The sequence below is a fragment of the Salmo salar genome, chromosome ssa28, assembly GCF_905237065.1.
Source record: "Salmo salar chromosome ssa28, Ssal_v3.1, whole genome shotgun sequence".
Classification (NCBI taxonomy): Eukaryota; Metazoa; Chordata; class Actinopteri; order Salmoniformes; family Salmonidae; genus Salmo; species Salmo salar.
In genome coordinates this window covers 8,352,501-8,366,543 of record NC_059469.1, presented here as the reverse complement: position 1 = coordinate 8,366,543, position 14,043 = coordinate 8,352,501, and the positions used below count along the sequence as shown (strand labels likewise).

The window sequence follows — 14,043 nt, the reverse complement described above, 5'->3', positions numbered from 1 at the left end:
AACTTAGAAAGGCAGCCCAACTCTGATTTTTTCCCCCACTAATTTGTATTTTTGACCAACCAGATCTGAAAAAGAGCAAAATGTGAAAAGGTCTGATGTAATTGGTCAAAAGACCAATTAGTGGAAAAATTATCAGAATTGGGCTCTCTCTCCTACTCACTCCCACTCTCTCCTACTCACTCCCACTCTCTCCTACTCACTCCCACTCTCTCCTACCCACTCCCACTCTCTCAACCGGTGCAGAAGGAGGGCCAAGGGGTGGTGAACATTGTGTCGCAAGTTAGGGAGGATGTCTAATTAGCAGACAGAATCTGTTCAACTCACAGCAGTTATCTTTACTATAGCCTCACATGTACACCAACCATACTACTTCACCTACGAGCTAGTGTGTGTGTGTGTGTGTGTGTGTGTGTGTGTGTGTGTGTGTGTGTGTGTGTGTGTGTGTGTGTGTGTGTGTGTAGCACCCCAGCGTGGGTTCTGCTGTCTCAGCTCTTTAAGTCAGCCAATTAATTACAGAGGCTCAGGAGACACTAACAAATACACCACTACACGACACACACCCTACACGACACACACTTATACACACACATAGTACACACCAACAACACTACATTATACTATGAACACACCAACACTGCTACAAAACACAATGTACTCAGACTGACACACATCCCTACACACCCTAATACATATCCCTACCCACACCATCATTAGAACGCATTACTATACACACCATACGAAATACACCCTGTTATGTGTACTGATACCCAGCATCAATAATACACCCACAGTATACTGTAGAACACACACACTCATACGTGCTGCATGCTACATAAGAGCTAAGTGACTAAACACACAATAGATATAACAGGTAAATACGACAAATCAAATCAAATGTTATTTGTGACATGCTTCAAAAACAACAGGTGTAGACTAACAGTGAAATGCTTACGGGCCCTTCCCAACAATGCAGAAAGAAAAAAAGATATAGTAATAATAACACGAGGAATAAATACACAATGAGTAACGATAACTTGGCTATATACACGGGGTACCAGTGCCGAGTCGATGTGCGGGGGTACAAGGTAATTGAGGTAGATATGTACATGTACAGTACCAGTCAACATTTTGGACACACCTACTCATTCAAGAGTTTTTCTTTATTTTTACTATGTTTACTATCTATATTATAGAATAACAGTGAAGACATCAAAACTATGAAATAACACATACGGAATCATGTAGCAACCAAAAAAGATTGAAACAAATCCAAATATATTTTATATTTGAGATTCTTCAAAGTAGCCACCCTTTGCCTTGATGACAACTTTGCACACTCTTGGCATTCTCTCAACCAGCTTCATGATGAATGCTTTTCCAACAGTCTTGAAGGAGTTCCCACATATGCTGAGCTGCTTATGTTGGCTGCTTTTCCTTCACTCTGTGGTCCAACTCATCCCAAACCATCTCAATTGGGTTGAGGTCAGGTGATTGTGGAGGCCAGGTCATCTGATGCAGCACTCTATCACTCTCCTTGGTCAAATAGCCCTTACACAGCCTGGAGGTGTTTTGGGTCATTGTCCTGTTGAAAAACAAATGATAGTCCCACTAAGTGCAAACCAGATGGGATGGCATATCGCAGCAGAATGCTGTGGTAGCCATGCTGGTTAAGTGTGCCTTGAATTATAAATAAATCACAGACAGTGTCACCAGCAAAGCACCCCCACACCATCACACCACCACCTCAATGCTTCACGGTGGGAACCACACATGCGGCGATCATCCGTTCACCCACACCGCATCTCACAAACACACAGCAGTTGGAACCAAAAATATCAAATTTGGAGTCATCAGACCAAAGGACAGATTTCCACCGGTCTAATGTCCATTGCTCTTTCTGGGCCCATGCAAGTCTCTTCTTCTTATTGGTGTCCTTTAGTAGGGGTTTCTTTGTAGCAATTCAACCATGAAGGCCTGATTCACGCAGTCTCCTCTGAACAGTTGATGTTGAGATGTGTCTGTTACTTGAACTCTGTGAAGCATTTATTTGTGCTGCAATCTGAGGTGCAGTTAACTCTAATGAACTTATCCTCTGCAGCAGAGGTAACTCTGGGTATTCCATTCCTGTGGCGGTCCTCATGAGAGTCAGTTTCATCATAGCGCTTGATGGTTTTTGCGACTGCACTTTAAGAAACGTTCAAAGTTCTTGAAATTTTCCGCATTGACTGACCTTCATGTCTTAAAGTAATGATGGACTGTAATTTCTCTTGGCTTATTTGAGCTGTTCTTGTCATAATGTGGACTTGGTGTTTTACCAAATAGGGCTATCTTCTGCATACCACCCATACCATGTCACAACACAACTGATTGGCTCAAACACATTAAGAAGGAAAGAAATTCCACAAACTAACTTTTAACAAGGGACACCTGTTAATTGAAATGCATTCCAGGTGACAACTTCATTTACTCCTGAGGTGCTGACCTGTTGCACCCTCTACAACCACTGTGATTATTATTATTTGACCCTGCTGGTCATCTATGAACATTTGAACATCTTGGCCATGTTCTGTTATAATCTCCACCCGGCACAGCCAGAAGAGAACTGGCTACCCCTCAGAGCCTGGTTCCTCTCTAGGTTTCTTCCTAGGTTCCTGCCTTTCTCGGGAGTTTTTCCTAGCCACCGTGCTTCTACATCTGTATTGCTTGCTGTTTCGGGTTTTAGGCTGGGTTTCTGTATAGCACTTTGTGACATCGGCTGATGTGAAAAGGACTTTATAAATAAATTTGATTGATTGATTGATTGATTGATTGATTGATTGATTGATTGATTGATTGATTGAGAGTGTGCAAAGCTTTCATCACGGCAAACGGTGGCTACTTTGAAGAATCTCAAATATAAAATACTTTTTAGTTACTACATGATTCCATATGTGTTATTTCGTAGTGTTGATGTCTTCACTATTATTCTACAATGTAGAAAATAGTAAAAAGAAACAAAAACCCTTGAATTAGTAGGTATGTCCAAACTTTTGACTGGTACTGTACGTAGGTAGGGATAAAGTGACTAGGCAACAGGATAGATAATAAACAGTAACAGCAGCGTATGTGATGAGTCAGAAGAGTTAGTTTGATTCCAGGTTCCTTGGCTTAGTGATGAGCTTGGAGGGCACTATGGTGTTGAACGCTGAGCTGTAGTTGATGAACAGCATTCTCACGTAGGTGTTCCTTTAGTCCAGATGGGAAAGGGCGGTGCGGAGTGCAATAGAGATTGCGTCATCTGTGGATCTGTTGGGGCAGTATGCGAATTGGAGTGGGTCCAGGGTGTCTGGGATGATGGTGGTGATGTGAGCCATGACCAGCCTTTCAAAGCATTTCATGGCTACAGATGTGAGTGCTACGAGGCAACAGTGATTTAGACTTGGCTTTTTTGGGCACAGGGACGATGGTGGTCTGCTTGAAATATGTAGGTATTACAGACTGGGTCAGGGAGAAGTTGAAAATGTCAGTCAAGACACTTGCCAGCTGGCCAGCGCATGCTCTGAGCTACATACAGTAGGAGCTACATACAGTAGGAGCTACATACAGTAGAAACTACATACAGTAGGAGCTACATACAGTAGGAGCTACATACAGTAGGAGCTACATCAACTATGGTCATCAAAATGTTAAAACGTTTTTAAAACAATTCTAATCGGGTATTGAATGAATTATAGCACATGAAAACAATTCTTGACACGGACAAATAATGAATGGATTTCAGGTATTTTGGTGGGAATTCAGGTATTATTGAAAAATGATTGTAAAATGTCCCCGTTTTTTTCTTAGAATGCACTCATACATACATTTTCTAATGGAATCAGGTATTTGTTTTATTTATTTATTTAAAATAAAAATATATGTATTAGATTAACATAAAGGGGTGGACCAGGGCTGCAATAAAACAAGGTCCTCTGTCTAGGCCTACCGGCACTCACCTGTCTAGACCTACCGGCACTCACCTATCTAGGCCTACCGGCACTCACCTGTCTAGGCCTACCGGCACTCACCTGTCTAGGTCTACCGGCACTCACCTGTCTAGGCCTACCGGCACTCACCTGTCTAGACCTACCGGCACTCACCTGTCTAGGTCTACCGGCACTCACCTGTCTAGGTCTACCGGCACTCACCTGTCTAGGCCTACCGGCACTCACCTGTCTAGGCCTACCGGCACTCATCTGTCTAGGTCTACCGGCACTCACCTGTCTAGGCCTACCGGCACTCACCTGTCTAGACCTACCGGCACTCACCTGTCTAGGCCTACCGGCACTCACCTGTCTAGGCCTACCGGCACTCATTTGTCTAGGCCTACGGGCACTCACTTGTCTAGGCCTACCGGCACTCACCTGTCTAGGCCTACCGGCACTCACCTGTCTAGGCCTACCGGCACTCACCTGTCTAGGCATACCGGCACTCACTTGTCTAGGCCTACCGGCACTCACTTGTCTAGGCCTACCGCCACTCACTTGTCTAGGCCTACCGGCACTCACCTGTCTAGGCCTACCGGCACTCACCTGTCTAGGCCTACCGGTACTCACCTGTCTAGTCTGCCTCATGAATTACTGTTGTTGTCACGTTCTGTTGTAATAATTCAACAAGTTTGTCAATAGCAGGATAACCTCAGACTAAAAATCAACAGGTTTGGCTCTAGACTACACCTATCTATACATACTATACATTGTTTGCGAGATCAGACATAATATCACTATAATCCCAGTGATCATTTTTGGAAGTTGCTTTCATTTAAGCGCGTCTGATTTGTAAACACTTCAACTATATCAAAGGATTACTTTGATTACTATATCAAAGGATTACTTTCCACCAAAAATAAACCCACATCAAAATAAAGTATATTGCAAAGTAAGTGTCGAGATGACGTGTTAAATCCCAGACGAAGCTTGACCGTTCTTATAGATGCAACGGAAAGACAATGTAGTCCATTGAGCCCATTTCAGCCATTATCGTGGTGTGTCTGACAGGTCATTGCAAACATTTCCGCGGTTGTAACGTTAACGGGTGAAAAAAACGACAGGCAACAGCAAGAGTGTGAAAGAGACGCAGGAGTTCAATCAAAGCAATCAATGCAGGGAGATTTAAGTGACTGACAAGAGGAAGTTGCAACCCTCAAACACAGGAAATAGACGGCTGTAAAAGACAGATCCTCAGGTGGGCGGGGCATGCGCCCGTTGCTAGGTACATAGAGAATTCACAGAGCTGCACCTACCTTGAGGGCACAGAAGATGCAGGAGTCTTCCATACACTTGTGAGTGGTCAGCTGGCGGAAACTTCTACGGAAGATATCCAGATGCCACAGGACCTAAGGCGAAAACACACGCGTTATATATTTACATTTTTATATATTGGATATATTTACATTTTGAAGAGGAGGCATGTAACCTAGAGGTCAGGCCAGCAAACGAAGGGTTGACGGTTCGAATCCCAGGTGGTAAACATTTGGTGGGATGCGAGTCGGGTATTGTGACAGCAAAAAAAATAATCATAAAAAGTATTCAAATTAAGACATTCAACCGTGTTCAAAAAGTGTGTGTGAAAGGGGGGGGGGGGAGGAGGAAGGTGACAGTGCATGCCCTCCTCCTCCATCCCTCCTTAGTTTATTTATTTATGATTAATCAGCTCCCAGCTGTGAAACATCACTACAGCGGACAGAGAGAGGACATACTCTACCTCCATCCATCCCTCCCTCTCTCTATCTATCTATCCTCCTCTCTCCTCCCTCCCTCTCTCACCCACTGTCTATTTCTCTCTGTCTCTCTCTCTCTCTCTTTCTGTCTCTATCTTTCTTTATTTCTGTCCCTGTATCTCTCTCTCTCTCTCTCTCTCTCACCATCTCATCACCGAATCATTGCTCCCCAGGGACTCAGAGAGTGAGATATCACTGAGAATGACAGTCTAGCACAGCTACACTACCGTTCAAAAATGTGGGGTCACTTAGAAATGTCCTTGTTTTTGAAAGAAAAGCACATTTTCTGTCCATTAAAATAACATCAAATTGATCAGAAATACAGTGTAGACATTCATAATGTTGTAAATGATTATTGTAGCTGGAAACGGGCCTCTGTACGCCTACGTAGATAGATATTCCATTAAAAATCAGCCGTTTCCAGCTACAATAGTCATTTACAACATTATCAATGTCTACACTGTATTTCTGATAAATTTGATATTATTTTAATGGACAGAAAATGTGCTTTTCTTTCAAAAACAAACACATTTCTAAGCGACCCCAAACTTTTGAAAGAAGTGTATACACTGACCAGGTGAATCCAGGTGAAAGCTATGATCCCTTATTGATGTCAGTCAGTGTAGATGAAGGGGAGGAGACAGGGTTAAAGAAGGATTTTTAAGTCTTGAGACAATTGAGACATGGATTGTGTATGTGTGCCATTCAGAGGGTGAATGGACAAGACAAAAGATTTCAGTGCTTTTGAACAGGGTATGGTAGGTGCCAGACGCACCGATTTGAGTGTGTCAAGAACTGCAACGCTGCTGGGTTTTTCACGCTCAACAGTTTCCCGTGTGCATCAAGAATGGTCCACCACCCAAAGGACACCCAGCCAACTTGGCACAACCGTGGGGAGCATTGGAGTCGCGCTTTCAACACCTTGCAGTCCATGCCCCAATAAATTGAGAATGTTCTGTACACTCAGTGTATGTATGTGTGCGTGTGTGTACCTGCAGGGCACTGTTCAAAAAGCAGCTGTTCTGTCCAGGTTCATTGCTCAGGCCTTTACTCGGGGCGAAGGAGGCCATAGTCCGCGGGGTCGTGATCAGGCCCTGCAGCCCTCCACCGGGACTTCCGCTGCCACCGCCGGACGCAAAGTAGTTCCTCTTCCACGACATCACTTCCTGCTGGGCGCTTCCATCACCACAGAAACACAGGGAGGGGGGTGTGCGATGGAACAACGTGTTCTAAGTTACTCCCATTAGAGAGGGAGCGGGATGGAGAGAGAAATGAAGAGAAGAGGTCAAAAGAGGGGGAGAGAGAGCTGCGGTCTCTTTCAGGTCTCTTTAAGTCTTGACTGGCAGGTGTCCACAGTCCTTTACTTCCACAGTCTTGACCTGTTCTGCTGATATTCTGTGTCCAGAGTCTTCTTATTCCTCAGTGTCCCCTGGCTCTTCTTTTCTCTCACGCTGCCTGCAAGAGACAAAACACACAACACAATCACCACGGGGTTAGCTAGATCTCTAATGAAACACACATTCACAGTGTACAGGCCTACGACATGGTCGCAACATTTTACCTCCGCAAAACTGCACCGAAGTCTCCAATGAAAACCGTAATACCCACAATATTGTAGCCTGCAAATTGTCCTGGAAGTTAGAGAATAACACTGAGTATAGTACTGTACTGCACTGTAGACAGATTTGTGTCAGACAGTACTGTAGTGATAAGCTGTCTGTTATGTCATTATTAGGACAGTTTTATCTGAGCCTTATTTTGGAGCAGTATTACTCACCGTGTGTGAATGTCAGTGCACATGCCTGAATGGTTGTGTGTACAGTCACTGTCTGTGTCTGTGCATTGTCGCTGCCACTTTGTGTGTGTGTGTGTGTGTGTGTGTGTGTGTGTGTTTTTGGTTTTACTATCCTTGTGACCAGAAGTCCTCACAAGGATAGTAAAAGAAGGAAAATTCGGACAAGTGGGGACAAAAAAAGGCTATTTTCATCTTAGGGGTTAGTTTTAAGGTTAGGGTTACAACTAGGGTTAGGGGTTAGGTTTAGGGCTAGGTTGAGGGTTAGGGGTTAAGGTTAAGGATAGGGCTAGGTTAAGGGTTAGGGTGAGAGTTAGGTTTAGGGTTACGGGTTAGGGAAAATAGGATTTTGAAAGGAAATCAGTTGTTTGTACCCCACAAGGATAGTAAAACAAACGTGTGTGTGTGTGTTGCGTAACAGACTGGTCAGTAGTGGAGCCGCAGTGCACTCCCAGGGAAATGTACAGAGAAGCAGAGGGAGGGGGGGAGAGAGAAATCCTCTCTTACATAACCCCTCTCCCCTGGTGACCATGAGAAGCACGGCCTGCTGTAAACAACCCTCCAATCAACAGCCTGCTCACGACGTCCTGATCCCACAGCACTGGACAGCCTAAAACACACACACATGCACAGAGAGAGAGAGAGAGAGAGAGAGACAGAGAGAGAGAGAGAGAAAGGGAGAGAGAGAGAGATAGAGAGAGAGAGAGAGAGAGAGAGAAAGAGAAAGAGAGAGACTGGATTGGTGCGATGTTTATGTCCCCATTGACATTTTACTCAAAAGAACAACAACATCCAGTACTGAACTGATGTGATCGTGTGTGTGTGTGTGTGTGTGTGTGTGTGTGTGTGTGTGTGTGTGTGTGTGTTCATTTTCGAGGCTAGTTACCATGGAAATAGGCCAAGCTGCAGGCACGTGGGGGAAAAGCCGAACCATGTGCTTCAGCACACTAGTCTGCACTGGTCCAACGCGTACACACACACACACACACACACACACACACACACACACACACACACGGCCAGAGCCTGAACCTGGTGGTGATGTGTATTGATGGCTGAGAGTTCCTGGCAGCCAGGGTGAGTCAGAGTATTACTAATATTCAATCAAACTCTAAGACCCTGTGGTCCAGCACCATGAACACGCAATGCCTTACTCTACACCAGCCATATTGGTCCCTACACCACTGATGTGTTCCAGTTCTCCCCCTCTCCCTCTTTTTCCCCTCCTTCTCACTGTGGTAGTTGGTAGAGGCTGGTGACACCACAGGCCAGCACAGTGAAAGACCATCTACTGTCCACACACACAATGGCCTCCCTTACAGCTGGCTGCACCCCACACACACACACAACCACCCCCAACAACAAAAACAACAACAAATGTAACAACAGCAACAACCGATGGTCACTCAGGCGGGTCACTAGAGTAACAAATAACACTAATTAGCTACTGAGAGTTGCAGTGTGAAGTCTTAGAGCCTGTCTCTATTTTTATCCCCCTTTCCTGCCCTCCCTCTCTCTCTCTCTGGCTCTCCTCCCACACTGCTTTCAGGCCGCGATCCAATCCAATCAGCGCTAGATCCTTGTTATGGCTCCCTTGACATTTAAAGATGATTTCTGATTGAGCCGACATATGAAGTGTTTAGCGCGAATGCGGTCTCCGCGAACGCGGAACGTTGCCTTTAAAAGGTGCATAGTCAAGTACTAAACATATCAGGAAACAAAATACACAGAGCCTGATCCATGTCTAAATGTCCTACTGTTTAAAATACATTTGTTTACATGTTCTAACATGACCATTATCTTACTTTCTGAGTTTCTCTCAACGAGAATGCATTCAGCCAAAATGTGTCTACTTCATTTAACCCTAACTCTCTGAATCCCATCGATGGAGGGCGACTGTGTAACACAAGGTCTACAGCACCCAGGAGTAGTTGTTGTGGGTTAAATGCCTTGCTCAATGGCAGAACAGCAGATTTTTCCTCCTCGCCAGCTTGGGGATTCGAACTAGCAACCTTTTGGTTACTGACCAAACACTTTCAACCGCTAGGCTACCTGTCGCCGGAAGAGGGAGCGTTCCAGAAAGAATTAGCATGCTTGATTGAACGCCTTTTCACTATGCGGGTGGGTCTATGAGGTAGTGCAGGGGGGTATGTGGCAGGATCTCAAAATATTACAAAATATATTCAGTACTAGTCAAAAGTTTGGACCCACCAACTTTCATGTAGTAACCAAAAAAGTGTTAAACAAATCAAAAATTTGAGATTCTTCAAAGTAACCACCCTTTGCCTTGATGACAGCTTCGCATACTCTTGGCATTCTCTCAACCAGCTTCATGAGGTAGTCACCTGGAATACAATTCAATTAACAGGTATGCCCTGTTAAACGTTAATTTGCGTAATTTCATTCCTTCTTAATGCGTTTGAGCCAATCAGTTGTGTTGTGACAAGGTAGGGGTGGACAAAAGGAAAACCTCTTGGCAAATAGTACTCGCAAAACACCAGTCTCAACGTCAACAGTGTAGAGAGGACTCCGGAATGCTGGCCTTTGAGGCAGAGTTGCAAAGAAAAAGCCATATCTCAGACTGGCCAATAAAAAGAAAAGATTAAGATGGGCAAAAGAACACAGACACTGGACAGAGGACCTGCCTAGAAGGCCAGCATCCCGGAGTCGCCTCTTCACTGTTGACGTTGAGACTGGTGTTTTGCGGGTACTATTTAATGAAGCTGCCAGTTGAGGACTTGAGGCGTCTGTTTCTCAAACTAGACACTCTAATGTACTTGTCCTCTTGCTCAGTTGTGCACCGGGGCCTCTCACTCCTCTTTCTATTCTGGTTAGAGCCAGTTTCAGCTGTTCTGTGAACGGAATAGTACACAGCGTTGTACGAGATCTTCAGTTCTTGGCAATTTCTGGCATGGAATAGCCTTCCTTTCTCAGAACAAGAATAGACTGACGAGTTTCAGAAGAAAGTTCTTTGTTTCTGGCCATTTTGAGCCTGTAATCGAACCCACAAATGCTGATGCTCCAGATACTCAACTAGTCTAAAGAAGGCCAGTTTTATTGCTACTTTAATCAGAACAACAGTTTTCAGCTGTGCTAACATAATTGCAAAAGGGTTTTCTAATGATCAATTAGCCTTTTAAAATTCTAAACTTGGATTAGCTAACACAACGTGCCATTGGAACACAGGAGTGATGGTTGCTGATATTGGGCTTCTGTACACCTATGTAGATATTCCATAAAAAATCTGCCGTTTCCAGCTACAATAGTCATTTACAACATTACCAATGTCTACACTGTATTTCTGATCAATTTCATGTTATTTTAACGTACAAAAAAGTGGTTTTCTTTCAGAAATAAGGACATTTCTAAATGACCCCAAACTTTTGAACGGTAGTATATATATATATATATATATATATATATATACACTTCCGTTCAAAAGTCTACAAATCCACTATATATATATATATATTTTTTTTTAATATATATATATGAATATTAATCATATTAATAACAACAGTTTAAAATACTTTTGGCCAAGAGATCCGTGGAATAAGTTCAAAGTGTGTAATACAAAACAATACAATACAATTTATATTAAATATCTACAATTACAATTCTTACATCTACAATTCTTAACCCCTGGGCAACATGGGCCTGGGAGACTTACAGGGTTATTGCTATCCACAGTACTACATAAATTATCAATTTATAAACTCAATACTATTCCCCAAAATGTATTTGACATAAATGCACTGTAATTTAAGCTTTAAAACTGCAAAGTGTTCTCTCTGCCTTATAGTAAAATGTGCAGATTTGCAGGATATTATACTATATGGCCAAAAGTATGTGAGCACCTGGTCTTCAAACAGCTCATTCCAAAATGATGGGTATGTATATGGAGTTGGTCCCCCATTTGCTGCTATAACAGCCTCCACTCTTCTGTGAAGGCTTTCCACTAGATGTTGGAACTTGCTTCCATTCAACCACAAGAGCATTAGTGAAGTCGGGCGCTGATGTTGGGAGATAGGCCTGGCTCGCAGTCGGCATTCCAATTCATCCCAAAGGTGTTTGATGAGGTTGAGGTCAGGGCTCTGTGCAGGTCAGTCAAGTTCTTCCAATCCGATCTCGATCAACCATTTCTGTACGGACCTCGCTTTGTGCAATTGTCATGCAGAAAAAGGAAAGGGCCGTCCCCAAATTGTTGCCACAAATTTGGAAGCACAGAATCATCTAGAATGCCATTGTATGCTGTAGCGTTAAGATTTCCCTTCACTGGAACAAAGGGGCCAAGCCCGAACCATGAAAAACAGCCCCAGAGCATTATTCCTCCTCCACACAAACTTTACAGGCAGGTAGCGTTCTCCTGGCACCTGCCAAACACAGATTCATCTGTCGGACTGCCAGATGGTGAAGCGTGATTCATCACGCTTTTCCACTGCTCCAGAGTCCAATGGCGGCGAGCTTTACACCACTCCGACGCTTGACATTGCGCATGGTGATCTTAGGCTTGTGTGCGGCTGCTCAGCCATGGAAACCCATTTCATAAAGCTCCCGACAAACATTTATTGTGCTGATGTTGCTTCCAGAGGCAGTTTGGAACTCGGTAGTGAGTGTTGCAACCGAGGACAGACAATATTTGCGCGTTACGCACTTCAGCACTCAGTGGTCCCATTCTGTGAGCTTGTGTGGCCTACCACTTCGCGGCTGAGCCTTTGTTTCTCCTAGACGTTTCCACTTCAAAATAACAGCACTTACAATTGACCAGGGCAGCTCTAGCAGGGCAGAAATTTGAAAAACGGACTTGTTGGAAAGGCAGCATCCTATGACGGTGCCACGTTGAAAGTCACCGAGCTCTTCAGTACGGGACATTCTACTGCCAATGTTTGTCTATGGAGATTGAATAGCTGTGCTCGATTTTCTACTAATCCACTAATTTGAAGGGGTGTTCACATACCTTTGTATATATAGTGTATCTTTAAAGTTGCAACAACAAAAAAATCTCTCTGCCTCAAGAAAAAATGTAGAGAATTGCAGGAAATTGGCTTGAAAACTGCTACATTTTCTCTCCAAATGCCAAGATTCAGGCTTTTTAACTGTTCTTTCACCGGGCCCGAGACTTGAGGCACGTTCCTCTGCCCAGGCGTTGCTGATACCTGCCAGACCTTACAACACCTGGATAGGTATTTTAAGTATCAGCTAACCACATCATATGTTATAGCGATATGTCAGTCGATGACACAGTCGATGACACAGTCGATTACGTAGCATGCAACCATTGGTTTCTGCACGCAACGTCTAAGCAGGGGAACGTGACCACGGTTTGTCCAGCCATGCACTGCTGGCGTCATAGTAAAAATCCTCATAGGCTATTTATTTTGCACTTGAGTTGTGTTCTGATTATGAGGGGGTTCCTGATGAGTCCCCCACCCCAAAAAGTTTGAAAATCCCTGGTCTAGCCCACAGGCCAGTGTTTGCTTTTGGTGAATCTACTTTATTGATTTTCAAGATTTTAGCACTTTGCTCTTTGGAGCCCTACAAGAAAAGAAAACAACTAAAGTTGGATTTCCAAAGGCCTGACTCCTAGGTCTCGTTCTTAAACTCCGCTCCGCTGAAATACTTTATTCTCTCTATCATTCTGACCTCTATTCTCCGTTCTCATCAATTCCTTCATCCATCTTTCTCTCTCTCTCTCTCTCTCTCTCTCTCTCTCTCTCTCTCTCCCTTTCCTTAAGTCTCCCTATCGCAAGTCTCTCCGCACTGACACACGCACGCATGCGCCGTAACTGGGTTACAGCTTCAAATAGCACTGGCTGACAATGGGGAGAACCCAGAGTTCATTCTCCCCACTCTCTCTCTCTTTCTCGCTCTGTTTCTCTCCCTTTTCCCCTCGCCCTCTCTTTCTCTCTTTCTTCAGTAATTCTCTGAGGTTCGCTGGCTAGGATCCTCTCTCTCTCTTTCTCTCTCTCTCAGTTATTCTCTGGAACCAGCCCCTCGCTGAAGCTCTTTTCAGACGTTACATACGGACCACTCCATTTTAGAACATTTCATTCACAGAACAAGAACATCCCCCCCCCTTAAACTCCATTCTTTTCTATAATTCTATTTGAATTCATATCCAGACACACACAGCTTCAGAATGGAATCACAATGAGAGAGTTAGGCCAATGTCAAGCTGCCTCTCAGGACATCCCATACTTTCACAATGAACTCTCACTATAAGTAGTAGTTCTATTGACTCTGGAAATGCATTGACCTGTTATTGGTCCAAGTAGCCTACGCAGGAGTCACGCGTGTGTGCGTGCGTGTGTGTCGTGACTCGTGCGCGTGTATATACATATGCGTGCGTGTGACAGAGAGTAGAAGAGTGATCGAAGACTGAAACACCCCCTCAAGGTCATTCCCCCCCAGCTTATACACCATGTACATTACTCTACATTACTAAAACACACACCCGCCCACACCTGACTCACACACGCAGATTATCAGGCACGTGCACGTGCACACAGACCTG

General features: G+C 44.2%; 1 protein-coding gene across 1 annotated transcript in view; it reads right to left on the bottom strand.

Annotated features, from left to right (window-relative positions):
• The window catches only part of LOC106589414 (inactive ubiquitin carboxyl-terminal hydrolase 54), a 30,584-nt gene that overhangs the window by 14,979 nt on the left and 1,562 nt on the right, over positions 1-14,043 (bottom strand). Inside the window, 2 exon segments of the mRNA XM_045710204.1 lie at positions 5,261-5,353; positions 6,730-7,192. Of these exon segments, the coding sequence (XP_045566160.1) occupies positions 5,261-5,353; positions 6,730-6,897 (261 nt within the window). The 5' untranslated portion in view covers positions 6,898-7,192.